At 37.6% G+C, this 20,554-nt stretch overlaps 1 protein-coding gene across 7 annotated transcripts in view; it reads left to right on the top strand.

The window, feature by feature from the left end:
• Nucleotides 1-20,554, top strand: part of SFXN1 (sideroflexin 1) — a 29,502-nt gene that overhangs the window by 7,101 nt on the left and 1,847 nt on the right. For 4 of the 7 annotated variants that reach the window (XM_075509690.1, XM_075509689.1, XM_075509688.1 and 1 more), the window contains exons 3-10: nucleotides 6,107-6,281; nucleotides 7,686-7,856; nucleotides 10,517-10,615; nucleotides 11,721-11,796; nucleotides 12,915-13,000; nucleotides 14,254-14,381; nucleotides 14,938-14,987; nucleotides 20,203-20,252. In XM_075509690.1, the coding sequence (XP_075365805.1) occupies nucleotides 6,118-6,281; nucleotides 7,686-7,856; nucleotides 10,517-10,615; nucleotides 11,721-11,796; nucleotides 12,915-13,000; nucleotides 14,254-14,381; nucleotides 14,938-14,987; nucleotides 20,203-20,252 (824 nt within the window). In that variant the 5' untranslated portion in view covers nucleotides 6,107-6,117. Of the gene's footprint in view, nucleotides 1-6,106; nucleotides 6,282-7,685; nucleotides 7,857-10,516; nucleotides 10,616-11,720; nucleotides 11,797-12,914; nucleotides 13,001-14,253; nucleotides 14,382-14,937; nucleotides 14,988-16,573; nucleotides 16,685-20,202; nucleotides 20,253-20,554 lie in introns of all 7 variants that reach the window. The other 3 variants (XR_012776823.1, XR_012776824.1, XM_075509691.1) reach the window with 3 other exon arrangements.

Below are 20,554 nucleotides of genomic sequence, written 5' to 3'. Positions count from 1 at the left end.
AGAGTGGTTGTGTGTTGTCTTTGGGGTGCTTTTACTCTGCTAGCATGTGTTATGGCCACCTTGGCTACTCTCTTACCCCTATTACTTAGATCATGTTAGCTCTTTCTACCATCATACCTTTTTTTTGCAATGTAGACACACAAGGACTGGGAGTTTTTCCAGTTTATAGCAAGCTAGGTCTCTCTTGCACCCATTTTCTTGGTCTATAATGTAGACTTTCAATCTCCTGATTCTGGCAAGTCAAAACATGTAAAATTATGCTTTATGTTTCTTCTTTATTGTCTTCCCTGCAGATTTAAGGCTAGGCTTCAAGATTTGCATTACACCTGGCTCCTCCCACATCTGCAGATCCTGAACTTGAGCAAAATGGTAACCCACGGTAGTCACTGGTTAGTCTGTTGAAGGAGCATGGGAGTGCAGACCTTTTGTGCTCCCAGACCTGCTGTGCCAGTTCAACAGGACACTAATCCAGGAGACTGAGCTGGCCTCTCTTTTCTTTCTGCTGCATTAGTTTTCTGCTAGGGTAGTAGGTTATATCAGCACACATGGTTCAAGGAGCATCAGAGCGGACACAGAGTAGATCAAGTGGGGAGGGGATAAAGATAGTAATTGAAAGTGGTAAGTTTCCTATTTTCTGTAGATCCACCTTTGCCGGGGTAGGCTGAATGAAATGGAGTGAAACGATCCTGAATTGAACCATGAACCATCTGTAGTGAAGGCAGATCCTTGTTGTTTAGATTTCTTATTACTAAAGGACTTGTTTTTGTGGACAGAGGTATCGTAAGTATATAAAAACAATTCACAGACAACCCAGTAGTATATACGCTAATCTGAGTGAAAATAAAGAAAAGAGCTTCTATTTATGGACTGCTTTATTAAGCATTCATTAGACAGCTTTAAACAGATTAACATAAGCTATCCTAAGCAGTTTTTAATCTTTCTTAATTAAACTGATAATTTAATTACAAAAATATTTACACTTGGACTTTCCTCCAAATAATATACCAATAGGGAAGCATTCATAGAATGACTTACCAGCCCTAATGTACAGATTATTTTTTTTTTTGGTGTGAAAAAGAATCTTTGAATGAATGAGTTCACCCTGCTTTCATAGGGTACTGCTTTGCAAAACCAGCAGTTACCATTTTAGACCAGAAGATGGTCTGTTTTTTCACAATATATCACTGTTCACAGAAGGGTGTCTTTAATGGTATAGTGCTAAGGAAGGGAAAAGAAGCCTAAGGAGCATCTCCTATTCAGATGCTTTGCATGAGAACTCTGTTCTCCAAATCTGTCCTGAGTCTTTTTTCATTTCCATTATCTGTGTTCATTCTGCCACATGCCTGGTGAGAAATGTATCGTATGAAAATAATCCTACTAATCCACAGGTGTCTCCGCATTGTGGTGTTTTAAAAACTGTTTCATGACTGTGGAAGTACTTATAGCAAACAGGAACATGGAATAGAAAGATAAGAATATTCAACTGGAAGTGAGGGATGAATTCTCTGCTTCTCACCCAGTGCCTTTCCATCTCTCATCATTACTTTTGTGAAATAATAACTTGTGTCTTGCCGTATCAGCAGTACTTAGAGCACAGGTCAGGAGGTCTAGGTTCTGCTGTCATTTGTGACTTGACCTGTGGTCCTGAGCCAAGTTATGTTATTTAATTGTCTGTTTCTTTTACCTGTGTGTGGGGAGAAGGATGCTCCTTAACAGTGCTGAAAAGCTGGTAACACCTCTAAATGTCTTTGGAGTAAGCTGCAAAAAGAAGTAGTGTTAGATTTTACTGGTCTAATGTCAGTTATTTATAATTCTGATATAAATGCCTTCATGCTTCAAGGTTAGCTTAGTAAATGAGATATTGCTACGGCACCTTATCTTCTTGAAGTTAGTAAGATTTGTTGTTTCGCTGTAGGGAAGTCCTGTCTCAGCATATAGTAAAGACCTTAATAAGAGCTGCCATACAATAATAAACTTAACAGTGAGGGAAGTGGGAGTGGAAGGAGGGGGAAAAGATTAGTTTCCCCTACTGTACCACATTTATTGGCCTTCTAGTATCCTGGGAAGCTTCCTTACCTTGATGGTGAAACTTTAAGGTCTGAGGGTAGTTGAATCACGACTATATTTACTGTAAGTTGGAGCAGCAATGCTGATGCTCCTTGTATACTTGCTTTATGCTTACTTGTTTGAGTTAATGACTGCAAATTTTAATACATGAACAGGCCTTTGGAACAATAGGTTTTTCTTGAGGTCTCGTACCAAAGGAACACTGAAGGCCACTAGGGAAAAATGACGTAGTGAAAGAGCAAGAAAGTGTATTTAGTAGATCAGATCTAATAATGTTAAATAAATTTATCCATGTTTATTTTAATCATTGAAACACATATTTGGCAGCTATTTCTATGCAGTAGTGGATCACCTCCTTAACAGGTAAAACACTGTAGAGCGAATAGTTTTTAAATATTCATAACATTCACCAAATACATTGGTGAATTTTTGAATTCTGTTTGATTAGCATATTCTTCTGTTGCACCTCACAGTACCATTTTAATGTATTAAACTGAAATTATGCAATAACTTACTGCAGCAAATAGCTCATATTCCATGTAGTATACACCTGATGGGAAAGAAGACATAGCGCTACGGGAGTCTTCATTGTACCCAGGGGTTCAGAGCTGCTGGTTGGGGCTAGTGCTGAGTGAACAGTGCTTTTTAACTCTTGAGAAAGGGATAAATCCAGCTCCATGAGCTCAGTTCTTAGTAAGATCAGTGCTGGTCATAAGAAAGTCTTAATTTTTGTTAGTAGAAACTGGCTTTATTTCATCATTTGTTCTGGTTTCACATATTAATACAGAAAGAGCACTGCATTGGATGGAGAGACATACAGAAACCTCTGGCCTTGTGATTTCAGATGATCACGTGTTTTTAACAGTACCATTTTCTGGGGATACTTCAGTATATTTTCCTTTATCCAAGCATTCAGAATGATTTATGATTTTGTCGAATATCTGGGGGGTGTTAATTATTGCAATAAAAGCTGTGAGAGCTTATACTGATTTGGGAGTCTTTGAAACAATCTTGCACATGATGACTTGGAGTAGAAACGGGGAATTTTAGACTTGTCTGGAAAGGATTAATTGAGCATTTAAGCTCTTAATACAGTTTATCAGGAAAAAGCAAAAGCAATCCTACTGGTGTCCCACCTGCAGCCTGTGCTATCAGTTCATGATTATCCAGAATTCAGCAATATCTGTAGAAACACAGCTTGCTTTTACACAATTGTTCTCTACACTGCAAAGGCAAACAGCTCTGCTTTGCCAGTACACCTCTGAGTTTCTCCTGATGTCAGGAAAAGTTAGAGAGCAGGACACAGAAGTATCTGTGTAGTTATAATTTTTATGTGATTTTTTAATTAATTTAGCTTGTGTAAAATTCAATGTTAAGATCTGTTCTATAGAATTGGAGATTATTTGTTCAAGGAAGAGCTTGAGTCTGGTGGAAAGCAGAGATCTTTTTTATTTAATGCTTTTGTCTTTTCACTATTCTATCATAAATAATACAAGCTAAACATAAAAATAATACATAAACATCCTAAACACTTTGTTTTGGTTTTTTTCATTTGATGAAAACAAACTCCTTGGGTTTTTAATAGAAACTGATTATTTAACTTAAAGAAACTTTAATTACCAGTAAGTGTACGAAAGGAAAAACTTTTTTGCTGAGTGGCACCAAATTAGGATTTTCTAATAAATTTTTAACAAATTTATTTAGTAATACTAGCAGAGATATGACATTTTCATCATTCAGCTGTTAATCATGCTGTGATTGTGAAGGGCAACCCTTCATTATTATTTATTTAATCCATTCTGGGTTCTCAAAGTTTGGTGTATTAGCAATAGGTTACTTTGCTTTCTTCGTTACCCCATGTGGGACTTTGCCTCGAATATTTGGCAGTGCTGAGTAGAATGTACTTGCCAAATCCTCTTTAAATATTGCTTATCTTCATGTATAATGCAGTTATTATGCATTTTTGCAACCTTATCTTTATGGCTTTACAATCGTGTCTGGTGCTCAATGCCATCGTGCTTATGCATACACAGCTTCTATTGACCTCATGACCACATCTAACATTGGGAAGAATTTGAGCAATCTGAATGTCATCGGCAGTTCTTCCTGGCAGATGATACATCAGAAAATCAAATATTTCCCATAAGTTTGTACGGTACACCATAAAATAGTATGTGGCCACTAGGTTTTCATTGGCATTAAATCACAGTAATAATAACCACAGAATTCTTAAGTAAGAGTCATGCTTGTGCTATTACATAAGCATAAAAATGCTAAGTCTGGGTAAACGCAGGGAAGACAGTCTTTTCCCTGAATGATTCCTGCTCTTAAAAGCAATTCTGACTGATAAGTGGTTCAAGGCAGAATAATTTTTACACAGTCCTCATCCGCTTAAAAAGTTGATTTCATGGTTCCTGTGAGAGATGTTACAAAGATGTATATGACTTCTTGTGTGACTATGAGCTGATTTACCTCGCTTTCAGGAACAGACTTTTTTGGGGGCTTGGAGGGGGCATTGCTAGAAAGGCTGCTCTACAGTGTCTTCTAAATATTTATTAGTTTCCTCCTCCTTCCTGTTGCTTAAAGCTGCCGATTTAGGGCTGGTTATGATAGATGGGGAGACTTAACCCTTTATTTCCGTAGAAGTTTACTTTCCGAAAGACTTCCAAGTTTTTCCACTTGAGGTGGAGGAGAAGAATCATAATTACATTTGAGAGATGGACAATAGCTTCTTCAGATTTCATGAATGGTGTCTCCTTTTTTCCCATGAAGTTCACGGGTTTTTTTATAATGGAGACTACATAATTAGTTACTTTCTTTTTGTGATTTTTTTTCTGTTCTACATCATATAAGTTCCATCAAATTGACCAAAGTGTCTCAGACAACTTCATGGTGTTCTTGAGTTAAGTTGAAAATACTCTTCAGTGGCAGCTTACACCATATGTATCAGTTGTCATAATTATGATGTTTTTCCTATTAAAACAGATAAAATGCTATGTGATATCATCTGTATTTTTACAGATCAAATTTACTTCAGCCATTTGAATTACAAGCATTATTTGGAGGATGGCTTTTTTTTTTTAACTGGCTATTTAATATGTTGCAGAAAGTTCTCTTAAGAAAGTTAAAATTCATATAGCTTGTGCTATGCAGGGACTGTCCTTCATTCATTAGATGTTGACATAAACTTAGTCATCCCTTAGTCATCCTGAAGTAACTTTTAATTTTCTGGTCTTTAGGCCCCATAAATGCACAACTGTGTTAGTTCAGTGCTCTTCATTGTAGTTCTTTCACCATCTTTGAAGTATCATTAGGAGATCTGGTCATGTGTTCATAATGTGGCAAATTGTTGCATTATACAATCTTTGTTTTGTTAAAACATGGATTTAAAGGAACAACATTTATTAAAAGAAACTGTTGGGTCTGTGTTCCTAATTTTTGTTTTGTTTTGCTATGCCAGAGAAGTTAACTGGATTTTATTAAATATTTCTTCTGTCACTGCACTTTATAGCAGCTCTTCAGGCATCTCTTGAAATATTTAATCTCTCCTTCCCTTCAGGACAATATTTTCAGCAAATACCAATTCATCATTGAAATAAAGCACACTTCTGATTAGTATATTGTTATTTAGTACAGCTATTTATTAATAAATTTCTATAATTCCTTTGCATCTGCCTCATCCTCAGATATTTGTACACGTATATGATGTACCTCTACCTCATAATCCAATACTCGTACTCTTACAAAGATGTAATGTATAAATGTCTTGGGGAAACAGGCACAGAAACATTTCTGTAGACATTTAACTAAGTTCTTGCTTTTTTTACTTCTATCAATACCAAACTCATTAAAACCCATGATGGTATCTGACATCATCTGCTTTCTGGATAAGTACTTGCCCCTTTAAACCTCTGCAAGTTGTTTGGTGTTTGTTCTCTGTTTTTTTACTCTAAGCATAACCACTTTTCATCTTGGAGGTTATAGATACATTATGAAATAAGTGGAATTCTGAATTGCAAATTTTCATGTTTCTTCACAGAGTTTTTGAAGATGTCAGCAGATATACCATTAAATATTAATATCAAGGAGCCCCGATGGGATCAAAGCACTTTTGTTGGACGAGCCAGTCACTTCTTTACTGTAACAGACCCCCGGAATATTTTGTTATCTGATACCCAACTGGAAAATGCAAGAAAAATTGTGCATGATTACAGGTATTGCATTGATCACTTTTACTGCTGGTCCATGTCAATAAGTACATGGTTATATATTTAGAAGGAACTATGTAAAACACTGTATTCATTGCACCACTCCTTCTTCTTGTTTCAGAGCTTGAAACGCTCTTTTTTTTTTTTTATAACAAATTTGCTAATGAATGGGGAAGTTATGTCATCTGAGAACCTCTATTAAGTATTCTGAAATACAGAAGTGTCTAATTCTGAAAATAGTTAATCACAGAATCGTATATGTCGGAAAAGACCTTTAAGATCATCGAGTCCAACCGTAAACCTAACGCTACCAAGACCACCACTACACCACATCCCTAGGCACCTCATCCAAACGTCTTTTAAATACCTCCAGGGATGGCGACTCAACCACTTCCCTGGGCAGCCTGTTCCAATGCTTGATAACCCTCTCAGTGAAGTAAAATTTCCTAATATCCAATCTAAACCTCCCCTGGTGCAACTTGAGGCCATTTCCTCTCATCCTATCACTTGTTACCTGGGAGAAGAGACCGACCCCCACCTCTCTACCACCTCCTTTCAGGCAGTTGTAGACAGCGATAAGGTCTCCCCTCAGCCTCCTTTTCTCCAGGCTAAACAACCTCAGTTCCCTCAGCTGCTCCCCATCAGCCTTGTGCTCCAGACCCTTCACCAGCTTCGTTGCCCTTCTCTGGACACGCTCCAGCACCTCAGTGTCCTTCTTGTAGTGAGGGGCCCAAAACTGAACACAGTATTCGAGGTGCGGCCTCACCAGTGCTGAGTGCAGGGGCACGATCAGTTCCCTAGTCCTGCTGGCCACACTGTTTCTTATACAAGCCAGGATGCCATTGGCTTTCTTGGCCACCTGGGCACACTGCTGGCTCATACTCAGCTGGCTGTCAACCAACACCCCCAGGTCTTTTTCCACCAGGCAGCTTTCCAGCCACTCTTCCCCAAGCCTGTAGCATTGCATGGGGTTGTTGTGGCCCAAGTGCAGGACCTTGCACTTAGCCTTGTTGAACCAATATGACAACAGAGTTTAAAACTTCCTCTTATGTGTTACATTGTTTGAAGCAAATAGTTTCTTAAATACTTGAAAAGTAAATTTTCAAAGTTTCAGCTAATGACTCCAGAGATTTTAGCTCTGTGTTTTAGCTCTAAAATCTAGTACAGGTTTGAGTAAATAGAAATTTGGTGCTGAATATATCAACTCAGGCAACATAACCACTGCTGGGAGTTTTGATTCTTTTTATTTCACCAGTCCATTTAAAAGCTGAAGATCTACAAGCTAACTATGAGGCTAGATTAACTTAGTATGAACATCCCAAAATCCTCTGATGCCACATTGGTCACTGGAGATTTATAACAGTTGTGCTTTTTGCTGTTGTCCTGTTCTGTTTTTTAACTTGTCCCAAGACAAGGTATCGTGGCACCTGGCTTGACAGAAGATGACTTGTGGAGAGCAAAATATATATATGATTCAGCCTTTCACCCAGACACTGGTGAAAAGATGGTCTTGATTGGCCGAATGTCAGCTCAGGTACCCATGAACATGACTATCACAGGTTGTATGATGACCTTTTATAGGTAAGTGATGGCAGTATAACACATAGAACATTTGCCTACAAATTAGATAAGTGAAAATCAATGTTATTGTCAAAAGAGCATTTCAGAAGATTTATAATAAATATTTTAAAATGTAAAATTTTGCTTCCTTTTCTCTTCTCTCTCTGCATTCCCTCACACTGATTAATGGTTTCCTGCAGAAGTAGTTGTGAGATAAGCCCTTAGCCCCTCTCCTTCACCATTCCACTTTTCCTCAAACTGGGAAAGTTGAATGTTCCAAAATCCCATCCTTGTAGGAGAGTTGTATGGAGGACAAAGAGGAGGAGATACCTGGGAATTTCTAACCTTAAAGATTTGGCATGTAGGATGTTCTGTCTGCCAAGTGAGTACTCAGTATGCTTCGGTCCATCAGTCATCGAGTTTCTCCAGCTCCTGTTTGATCCTTCCATTTCCTCTATAATTCTTGAATCACCAGTACAGTGAAGTCCACAGGAGAAGCCAGTATCATTTGTTAGTAGTCTCTGTGTTAGAAATATTTTTGTGACACAATGCTTTGTTAGCAAGAACTGGTGGGAGGTTCAGAGGAAATAACAATAGCATTTTTGATGCTGAGATTTTACAAATTCTTGACTCACACTCCAGAAAGGCACAGCCATTTTGAATGGTGCATATATACTTGTGTGTTTAAAAAACAGTCGAGAATATGAATAAAACCATCAGTACAGGTGCCCGTTCACAAGCACTGCTTCCTGTTAACTGGTTATTCTTTTATGTATGTTCTGTTATTATCTGTAATATTCATAGCAGCTGTAAACCTTTTCTTTGCATTATTGGTAAAGTCACTTAGATTCAAAACTAGGTTAGCCTGGAAGACATTGGTTTCTTTGGACCAAACCCTCAGCAGTGCAAACAGGATTGTGTAGGAGTCCCTGGATGATGCAGTGTAGCATCCATCTTACTGCACGTCACTGAAAGAAGCAAATTCCTTGTTATATCTATGAGAGCTCTTGGGCGTGCAGTAAGGCAATGTGAGTCATGCCTGAACTTTATAGCAAGCCTAACATCCTCTACATAGCAGTAGCAAGGAAACAGGAAAAGATGAGTCAGGAAAGAGTTGCACATGCACAGGAAGAAAGGAAGAACAGCAGTAGTGATGGAGAAAATCCAGCTAGTTTATCAGTTACTTTGGCATCTCATTCAGATACTGGAAACCAGAGGGAATAAGAATACACTTTCAAATCTCCTGAATCTTTCAATTTTTTGCAGTTTAAAGAAATAACATATCTTCCCATTTCAGAAATAAGGCCTCATGATAGACACTCACCTTCTACTCTAGCATCTCCTCTTTGCTTTCCCACCTGTTACAGAATAATTGGTACAACTACTGCTTTTTCTTTAGTGCTCTTAATTTCCATATCAGCTTTCCCATGAGAACCACATTCCTGTTACCATTACTGGCTATGTATTAATTTAATGAAGTATAAGCTTTAAAGTCCCAGGAAAAGTTGTTTTAATGGTCAGGAAGTAGTTTTCAGTAGCAAATGTTATTTTTGATGGCCTGACTGAAATTCTGGTGGAGCAGAATCTTCAGTGGTTTCTCCACTGGGGGCAGAGTTTGTGGTCTGAGTACACAAAGAAACACTTTTCGCCTGGTATACTCTCCTAGCCTCCAACTATTTGTGGATCAGGAACTTTGTAATGCAGAGGTCCTCAGTGGATTTCTTTTTCATAAGTTTGTCCTGTTGTTTAAGTATACTACTGGTTTGACAGCAAAAGCATTCATCCCTCCACAAGACAGTCCTGTACATTGTGAAACAAATTGACTGTCACTTTTGTTACTTATCAGCATACCCATTTGTAAAATGACTATATCTGCAGTTTAACAGGGACCACATTAGCTTGTTAAATGGAGACTCTGTGACTTGTAGAGGATATATTTTTTTCACTGCCCCCCACCCATGCTCACAAGTTAGCACCTTTTTGTCCTAAGGCATCTGCATACTGGCACTGACATGATTTATGAGGTTTCCTTGGAGCTCTTTTTTTTTTTTTTTTTTTAATGACTGGTCATCTGGTTCATGCTGTACTGAACCAGATTAATTTCTGTGCTGTACCTGTACTTCTTAAATGTGCAGATATTTTCATGAAAATAATTTTTCATTTTGGAGTTAAGTGTCTTTTTATCTGGTTCTACATGTGACTGAATGTTTTAATGTCACAAGGATTTATTAAAACAATGGCATCATATTGGCTTTTTGAAGACTGAGAAGATAAACCCTGTCTTCTAAAATCTACCTCTCAGTCACTTACAGAGCTTCCTAAGAGAACTAGCAAACTGTAAAGGAGTAATAACCCTGGAAGAGTATTCTAGAAATTAGAGAGTTTCGTATTTCTCTGTGTGATTTTATAGAGAAGTTTGCTGTAATGCTTTTGTTATTACAACAAACCCTTGTCCCAAGTTAACCTTGCTATTTAATTACAATGCTTTTCAATTCTATGCTTAGAAGTAGCTTGTACTTTCATTATTAAGACAGTATCTCATTGACTGTATTGTTTCATTCAGATAAACAAGAACCTCTATATGATTACTGCTTGCACTTGCTTTTCTTGATTTGCTGTCATTTTTCTGTACTGTTGATTCAGCTGTATTTTTAATAATAATAATAGTTTCTCTTTTCAAGAACGACACCAGCAGTGGTTTTCTGGCAGTGGATTAACCAGTCCTTCAATGCTATAGTAAATTACACGAACAGGAGCGGTGATGCCCCAATTACTGTCAGGTCAGACACTGAACTAGATACTTCTGAAGTGCTTATAAATTGCTCTCTCACGTACTGGAACATGGTTGGGCTTTAAAGTTTGAGGTGATAGAGGGATACGTTTTTTCATCTATGCTTATTATTAATTTGATATGCACAGACAAGAAGTCTGAGAATGATGGAGGCGAGAACTCCATTTCTGCCATTAAAGATGAGCCTGAGCACCTTGATCATAAGCACTTAACAGCGTAGGATTTAATAGGAGTCTGTGTTGCATTGCTCAGTCAACCATTTGAAAGTGCCTCATCAGTTTGGTGTTATACCAGGATATTCCTAAGTTGATATTTTGTGTGGACCTTCAGGTGTCTCTCTGTGTCATCTTCTCAGTGCCCTGCAGTATAGCACACACCACGCTGTGTGTGCTATACAAAAAGAGGACCCTTCAAGGAACTGGTCTGCACGGTACTAGTTTCTACTTGAAGGCAAAGAGAGAGACTAAATAGATGCAAAAAGCTAGAAATCATGAATAGGAGACTGGATTTGCAGCGCTTGACTTCCTGGTTTTGAGGCTGACTTCCTTATAAATGTCTGGGAGAAAGCAGTGGATTCGAGGATATACAGACACCTTCTAGCTGGGAAGTATGTAAAGTATGTTTTAGGGCAGATTGGGTTGGATTTGGGTGTTTGCAGCATAGCTGGTCTGCACGTATGGGTTCCAGTACAGTTGATTTTAATTACTATTGTAGACATGGCCTTAGAAATCCAAACTGATTTTATTAGTTTAAGCAATTAAGAAATTAGATACAGAACTAAATCCTTCAAGGGGTTCATTCAGACACATGAGAAAATGCTGAACAGATAGCAATGCAGAACCAGCAGAACCTGATTCAGTGTTAAAACATTGCTTGATTTTTACTGCTAGTTACTAGATTTTTACTGCTAGTGAAAGAAAAGTGTTTAATTTAGTGTCCCATTTGAATCTTCCATCTACATCTTATTGCAGTGTCACAGAAATGTCTACTTAACTTTTGGGGGTGCATAACTACATGTGTAAAATGTAGTTATTTTTAAGAGTGACATAAATGTAGTTGTTGTGCATGTGCAAACGCTTTTATTTTTGTTTTAGCCAGCTGGGAACAGCCTATGTTTCTGCTACCACGGGTGCTGTCGCAACAGCTTTAGGACTTAATGCACTGACAAAGGTATTGCTGCTCCTTTTTTTCCATTCTTAACTAGACTTTGGTGTTCTATGAAATGCTAATGGATCATTTCTCTTCCTATGTATCTGTGTCATGTTATGCACAGCTCAACAGTATGGAGTTGTAACAGCCGTTGGCAGCTCCTTTCTTTAGATCCCAACCTTATTTTTGCCCCATGTAGATTGTTTTAGATGTATTTCAAACAGCCTGTCCTCCTTATGTGTATATCAAACAGCTTTGTGTTTTGTTACTACAAACTGTATCTAATAAGGTGCCTTTTTTGCAGTTTCTTTTTTACATGTCAAAGTATCTAATAGCATTAGAAAGTTAATTGGAGTGGATGTGTAATTACAACAATGTGGACTCATTATCCCATAAACGGTATAGGTGTGGGTTTAAGGTGCAGGATCACTTCTGCAAATGTGGACACCTACTCTAGACTGGCTGAAGAACTTGTAAGGAGGTGCTGCTCTTAAATGCAGAAAACTCAAATCCTTTAAACACGTGCACAACACAATCAAGAAAAAAGGTCCTTTACTTAAAAAAAAAAAAAAAAAAACAGCAAAAATCTATTTTGTAACCCTCTGCTTATGCTTTAAATGTACTGGAAGTAGTATAACATTGACAAGTTATTTGAGAGACTACTCTAAGCAGAGTAATTCAGATTATACAAGACATGGACTAGATGAATAGCCTCCGTAGTCAGTGCCCTTAGATGCAAAGCAGCTGGTATAGATGTCGCTGGCTGTGGCCTTGCCAGCAGAGACAGTAGAGTTTAAGGTCTATTTAGTGTTGCCGTTGGGCTGACAGGCATGCTGAGAAGCTGACACTTCACTGCAGTGATGCTGCTAAATTAAGATTGGTTTTGCCAGTCTCCTGCCACTGCTTACTCTGAGAGAAGTATTTATGACTTACATCTTGTTTGTCTGTTGTTTTACCTCTGCCCCACTAGTGAGTTTTCACTGAATTTTAGTTTAAAGGAAATTAGTCTGGTCTATCATTAACACATGAAGCATTTTAATATGACCTTTGGGAAAGAAAATTATTATGTAATTATTTTTCTTTTTTTTATTTCTTTTTTCTTTTCTCTTTTTTCTTCCCCCTTTTTGTGTTTTTTACAGCATGTCTCACCTCTTATAGGACGGTTTGTTCCTTTCGCTGCTGTTGCTGCTGCTAACTGCATTAATATTCCACTAATGAGACAAAGGTAGGCAAAAGAACAAAGATCACTCATTCTAGAAGAAAGGATGTTATGGAGTTTTTAGATCAGCAAGTTACTAAATAAAGCAGGTTATATATCTTTAGCTTGTTTCAGAACCTTGCAGAAACCTCATGCATTATCTTGTTTTGATTGATTGATTGTGACAGGTATAAAATAGAACATCTTAATTCTCTTCAGATAAATATCCATAGTTCTTCAGTCTTAGGTCTCAGAAACCCAGTACTGGTCCTTCAAAACTTGATCATATGGACCCTTTAAATACAAACTCCACTTTGGAAAAATACAGTCATTTCAGAAATGGTGCTTCAAATCCCACATGCAGAAGCTAGTCACAGAAGTCAGGCTCTGCAGTTCTGTTTAATTATCTGAGATTACAAAAATATGCACTTTCTCAGAAACAAAATTTCATATGTATTCTGATTTGACTAGGACTAAGAATAGAAGTGGGGAAAAACAAATGAAAAGCATCCTCTTAATAAACACAAGGTTATGGGCAGAAAAGGGAATATTTAAAGTTTGTATTTACAATGAAATTCAATCCATGGTAGTATTTTATCTCTTATAAGAGATGAGAAGAAGAATAAAGGCAGTCCTCAGTATATCTGCTCTTCTGTCTGCTTCTCACTCCCCTAGAAGTTCTCCCCAGAACATGAGTTTAACACCTAATCCTGCACCTGAGCAAAAGATCTAATAGAGAATAATACAGTTTTGTGCATCCTTTTATACTTTCAAATATGTTCTTAGTGGTTGAAATGAAAACTCAGACTAGAATGCCAGAGGGGAATTTTCATAAAGATGTCTGTTTTAGTTCAGTGAACCTAATCTTCCTGTATTCCCAGTGTTGTCTGTTAGAAAGGACAGACTACTTCCAGAGCAGTCCAGAAAATTCCACTTATCTGAATTGCTTTTTGAAGGAACCTCTGCCATCTGTGGACTACAAAAATAACACATCTCCTCTCTTCCCCCTTGGAATGCATGTGACCAGGTTCAAGCGGCAGATTGCTGTTACAAATATTCAGTTGTTTTCAAGCATATTTTTCAGCATATTTTTCCCCAGATCTTTCTCTGCCTTTTGAAATTTTTGTTGCCAAAGAGTGTTACAAACAGGCTAACTTGGAAAATAAAATAAAAACCATAATTCTTATAACTGACAATTTTAAGGAGACAAAGATAAGGTGACAAAAAGGGTGAATAAAAGCATGTCAGTCACTGCTTTATTTTTACCCCTTATTCAACAGGGAACTCAAGTTTGGAATCCCCGTCACAGATGAGAACGGAAACAGACTGGGTGAATCAACAAAAGCAGCTCAGCAGGCAATTACCCAGGTGGTTATATCAAGGATTCTTATGGCTGCTCCTGGCATGGGTAAGAATAACTGCAGTCACGTGCAGCTCCTGATTATCGGTTCCTAATGTGAGAGAGACCTTAAATTCTATATAAGTGATTTTTCTCAGAGGCCAAATTATCTTACAGTTATACAGGCAGTATTTACATTTCTGTTAAGTTCCACAAAGAAATGTACATTTCTTACTGTGACAACATCCACAGTGTGTTACACTGAAGTGCAGCAGAAAAGCTCCTGGGATGCTTTTGCAGAAAAGATACAGATAGCAAAGGAATGGTAGCAAATTCTGCTTGAGTGGAATTAGTTTAGTGAAGAGCAGGTGCTTTCACCAGTGCCAAGTTACTGAGTTCAGGTTTAGCTATGTGTGAAATCAGAAGTTTTGCTTATTGGGAGAATTTACCTCTGTAAATACCAATCCAGTATCTTGAATTGGCAATGTGAAATGAAAGCTCAGTTAATGACAAAAGGCTGTGAAAATTGTATTATGGTATTAGTTCATCTTGTTCTTCATTAGTTCATGAAAACCAAGTGCCTTTTTCTCCAAGGTTAATGCTTTTTTTTTTTTCTCATTTACAGCGATTCCTCCCTTCATAATGAATACATTGGAAAAGAGAGCCTTTTTAAAGGTTAGTCTTAGATAATCTACATACACATATTTCATATCCTAACTTAATACTTTCATGAGTTTAAAATACTTTCTGAGTCTTCGTATTTGCCTCCCAAATGTGCCTCCACTCTGGGAGGACATCACTGTAGAGCTTGCTTTACAGCTGTTGCTTTCTTTATGCCTTTCTTAGAGACAGCTTGGTTCTTCTTATCACAGTGTAAAATAACGTTAAGAAAATACGAACTTTTTTGTTATTTTTATAATTGTTCTTAAAATGCAGAGTTCCTCCTAGTAAGTAAACCTTCCTTGTACCAAGACTTGGAATACAGTTTATCAGAAAAATATTTTTAAATTTTATAATGCTTTTTTCTCAGGATATCAATAAGGAGGCTTTGCTTAGCTGCTGTAGTAGCAATTTGACTTTGGAAACAACGAGGATAAAAATCTCTTCAAAATGACCCTTTAAAATTTACTGGATGAGCAAGTGCAGGGTAGACATAGAATGGGCATGCTTCATCAAACATTACGTATTTCCTATATTCTGTTTATGCTAATGTAGAGTGAAGTCAAAAACCTGGTGTTAGTAATTATATAAACTAAATCAACATTATGCACTGTATGTGCATGAGAGGGTAAAGAACAATAATGAAATTAATTATAGGGTGGTCTAACACAAAAGAAATAATATTCAGATGAGGAACTGTAATTCTTTACCAGTAAAGGGAGTTTCATCTTCACCAGCTGATATCACTGATTTACTTGCATAGCTCCAGGCAAAGTCTCTGCCTGTGAAACCCACCCAACAAGCTGGGAACAATAGTCTCCTTCCTGTTAGAAAAAGTTAGGAAAGGAAAAGCGTGGTCTGAGTTTCCAGACCCTCCTTTGGAAAAGTGGTTTGGGTGGGGACTGGGAGGACAAGCAGAAGTTGCCTGGTTTTGTTTGTCTAAGATAAAGCTTTCTAAAATATTTAAATTATATTTCTTACTATTTCTGCCCTTCATTTTTCTTGTGCAGAGTTAGATTACCCAGTTACATACACCATTTGAAAGTGCTTCTGCATATATAAATGAGGCATTGGGAAGAGATCCCAAGTGTCTTCCAATTTTAAAAACTTTTTTCCTGAAGTGCTTTGCTCCCCCCCCCGCCTTTTTAACAGAAAACACTATTGCTCAGAATGTAAAAACAGGAAATGTGGCGTTTTAGAGTGAAAGTCAGTGTGTGCTGCTTATATCTCCTAAAAGAAGTGAGACTGCAGTGCATCCAAGTACACTATTGGTCTGCAGTATAGAGAGCCCTATACTGATTTGGCTAATTCTTAATTGCTGATTTCTTTTGACCCATACCCTGTTTGCAGAGTAGCTTTAAGCAGCTTGTGATACTGTTATGTTCTTGAGAATGTATTACCCAGAACACTAACCCTTGTTTAAAAAAAAAAAAAAAACTCAAAAATTTAGAGCAGAGAATATTTTATATGTATTTGACATGGGAGAAATGTCACAAATGCTATCAGCTCAACTGTCAAATACGTGACATTTGTGAAGTTGCAACAAATAGCTATTGTTTTTGTGTGGTATAATCAATATAAGGGTGTTGTGAATTTTTCAGATCAGCAAAAATGAGCGATTTCTTCAGTGACTACTCAGTGGTCTTTGGTACCATCATGACCGTTTATGCTCACCTGTTCCTCCCCCTCAGCCTCAAAGACTGTGAGTTCAGGTGAAACACTGCTCTGCAGGTAGTCAGTGGTAACACATCGTAGAGATTAGTATTAAAACCATTAAGGAATGAGCTGCATTTTTAACAAGCAGCTTCTGCATGTTTTCTTGAGGTTTCGGAAGCACCATCCCATTTGCAGTACTCCAACACCATCCGCACAATGCTTTACTAACTCATTTTCCTTAGCCTTTGCTTTGTACACCGTCACTCTTGAAAATAATTCTTGTATGCTTGCCAAAGCCTATTAAGCAACACACAAGGCTAGAAAATAGTCAAATGGTTGTGAAATAATGAAGAAAATAGAATGATGTTCTGCAGTAAGATAGAAATGCTCCTGGAATGCTGCTCTCAGTGATAGCAGGCTATCATCCTCTGATATTTGAAATAAGATGTAGGTTATATAGCACTATTCATCCCCCATATTCTGACATTTTTTTTCATGAGGACATTTTGATGGTATCATTGGTATGAATTTACGACATTCCCAAAAGTTATTGCTAGAAAATGACTCAAGAATGTTTTTAGAATACAAGCACATACTTTCTGCTTCAAAAAGAATCTAATTATTTCTTGACTTGAAAAAAACCTTTTTATATATATGTGCTTTTACTATAGGTTTCAGCAGTGGCTTTGGCTGTCTTTTATGCAATTATGCAGTGCAGTAGTTCTTGATTAGGCTGTATAATGTCTATGTTCATTATCCCTATTGACATACACTTGACTAGCTCTGTGCAGAACCAAGTTATTTTATCTGCTGCAGCAGGAGGATCCATAAACAACCTTGCTCTGAGGCACAGTGTTTATAGATGTATTTTAGTTACAGGTAACCTTTCTCCTAAGGAAAGAAATAGGTTTTTTCCATAGAAACTTCTGAAAATTCCGATCGACACTGGAGTTTTAATTTATATTACTACTCTTACAGCTTCAGCTACTGTTTGTCTCCTGTTCTGCATGCTGTATTAACATTTAAGTGGATTCCAGAAATTTCCTCATATATCCTTAAAACAAGCTTCTTGGGGTCTCTTAGTCTGCAGCTAAAATATGTATTCAAAACTGTTACAAAACTAGAACAGAGAGTCTTTTTTTTTTTTAAGCATCGTTCTTGAATGTCTTATGCCTTAGCGTGCTCCATGCATTCCTAATTTAATTGTCATTTCACTTATTCATTTTTTTTAAAACAGGCATAGCTAGCCTGGGAAAGCTGACAGATTTTGAGATCCAACAATGAAAGGAAGCAGTTAGAAAAAAGCTGATTCTCCTTATGGCTTTTGTTTGCTTGATTATCATTTCTCCATTTTCTCTGTTTGCACTAACCACTAAAGATGTCATAAACACATCTGGAAATTAAATCCTAATTCATCAGGAGCTGCCTTCTTCTGGAGTTAAATGGTAGTTCTCTAACCCAGTAAACTCTTCTGCTGTCTTGTACTTCTCCTCCATTTTATCTCTTTGTAGGGATATACAGCCTGCGTTTGAGTTTTGCTTTATTGTTTCACAGTGTTCCCTGGGCAACCCCAATTCTTCATATTGACCTCCCAGTGTTAGCGTTTTACCTCACTGTCTTTCTTGATTAGTGCAGCCTGGTAACAGTCTTGAAAAATAAAGGCTGTAACTCAGATCAAGTACGTTGGCAAAAAACGTTCCACCACATGAAATAGATGTTGTTTGTATTGTCTGTACTAATAGACACCTCTCTCTCTCAGATTAATGACTAACTCTGATAAAGGCCTGAACCAATCTATTACTCTCATTACACCCTCCAACAGTCTTTTCAGTTATAAAATCATATTTGGGGCTCTTCTGTTATGTATCTCAGGTCCCACGCTCACACTGCAATGCATAGCATCCCTCTCCCTTAATTCTCCTCAGAAACCGAAGTCATTTGCAGTACAGAGTTTGGCTTGTGTTCCCAAATACATGTAATATTTACCAATGCCACAGTCCTACATCCCTTCCACTGTCAGTCACACCATCTTTTGTCATGAACTCTCACAATGTATAAAATGTAAAGCATTTTGAGTGAATTTATCTCAGCTGAGAGTCAAATGAAGGTGTGTTTAGTGGAATGCCAGAATGGAGGAGCACTGCTGCATTCACTCTTTATCCTTCTTGCTATTGCTGTCTTTTTCCATTTGTTATCTATTGTTGCAGGTTATTGCTGAATTGCACGGTTCTTCCTGCACTCATTTCTGGATTACAGATTGACTCCAGGGGGAAAAAAAAAAAAAAAACAAAGAAAAGAAGCAATCTTCTGCATCATTTCTTCTCCCTCAGGCTCTGGAGAAAGTTTAATCCACACAGGCTTGTTTTCCATGCCTCTTATGCTGCTGTGACCTTTCTTAGCACCGAGCTTTGGCCTAATGAGCTTTCTAAATTTCTTTTTTCTATTTCTACTCTCAAATAGTGCCCATCTTTTGTTCACCAGTTTCCCCTCTAACTTCTACCTCTAGAGAAATGCTTCTCACAGAAAAAAACATCATCCGCTGTAATGTGTGTTTTTTAACTCGTTAGCTGTTTTGTTTTAAAATCAACTTCCTGTTATCATAGCAGTTGTGTGTGTCCTACTTACTGGAGACACTGATTTTATTGTAGCAACAGAAGGCCATTGCAGTAGTGTCATTTAAACAGGTCTGGTTTTATTTCATTAGCAATTAATTTCAACTAAAATTCTAATGCAGCGGGGAGTCGATTCTAAATTATTTAAAGGCCTACAAGAAAACTATCATATTTCTTGGCATACGTTCAAGTTCTGCAAAATTTACAGTAATAAGGAATGTGCTAAAAATGCATCCATAGGTTATCTGTTGCTTTCTCAACCTTGTTTCCCCAATTCTTCTACCCTTTTTGCCTTTAATAAAAGGTGAACTCTTGCAGAACTGGAATGTAGCAGACTGGGCTACAGGGACAAGTTCCTACATATCAGAGCAAATCATAAGACAGGAGAAAGGGCTAAGAGAGACAGACTTATATTTTTCCTTGACACCTCCCTTATTTGTGGTTGGTGGCTGCAGTTGCTCTCAAAGTAAATCTCCAGTTGTAAGTTAAAACCATTTGATGTCACTGAAGGGATAGGAGCTGTAACCAGACCTGGCTCTTCTTAGGGACACACCTGGGCAAAATTCACTGTGCCCTTAGGAGGTGTGGCAGCACCTTGCACCTGCAGCATCGCTCCAAACTTTGGCTGTGTTGCTAGCTATTGTGGGCTTGCATGACTCAAAGAAATGGCTTTGAGGATCTCAAAGCCAACTCGGGATCAGGTTGTAAGTAAAACCAATCTGTTGTAGTTTCTAAGTGACACTTACTCAGGATAACAATCTACATGGGGAATTTTCTCACTTTTCAAAGGGATTGGGCTCTCAAATTGGAGCTCAGCTTTAAGGTATGCTGGTAATTGTTTTGGCCTCATTGTGTCCAAGAGTCTTTCAGGAGCAATCTGTCTCTTACAAGAATTCCAGGAAGGTGGGAAGAGGGGGGGAGAAAAGATACCATGCTCACTGTGTACGGTTTATTTTTAACAGAGATTTCCTTGGATGAGTGCTCCCATTCAGGTTGGATTAGTTGGCTTCTGGTAAGTGGTTTCTTTGGGTTGTTACTGCTATTTTAAGAGTTAGTTGTAGGTTTTTTGGAGAAAGTAGCAATATTTGCACTTTGTTTAAAGAAAAAAAATTGAGAGAGTTAGTGAAGTAACTGCTGTAGCCTTACTTCCATATTAAAAAATATACCATATTAAATATACCATAAATATATACCATAAAATATACCATATACTTACATACCATATTAAAAAAAAGCTGTTACTAATGAAGAAGCTGCCAAGAAAAGCAGAGGGAGGGAGAAAGAAAGGGAGTGGCAAAAAAAAGGCAGGTAGCA

This window comes from Mycteria americana, chromosome 8, assembly GCF_035582795.1.
Source record: "Mycteria americana isolate JAX WOST 10 ecotype Jacksonville Zoo and Gardens chromosome 8, USCA_MyAme_1.0, whole genome shotgun sequence".
NCBI classification, from domain to species: Eukaryota; Metazoa; Chordata; class Aves; order Ciconiiformes; family Ciconiidae; genus Mycteria; species Mycteria americana.
Note: the sequence above shows the minus strand (reverse complement) of the source record. Positions and strands in the feature narration are given on the sequence as shown.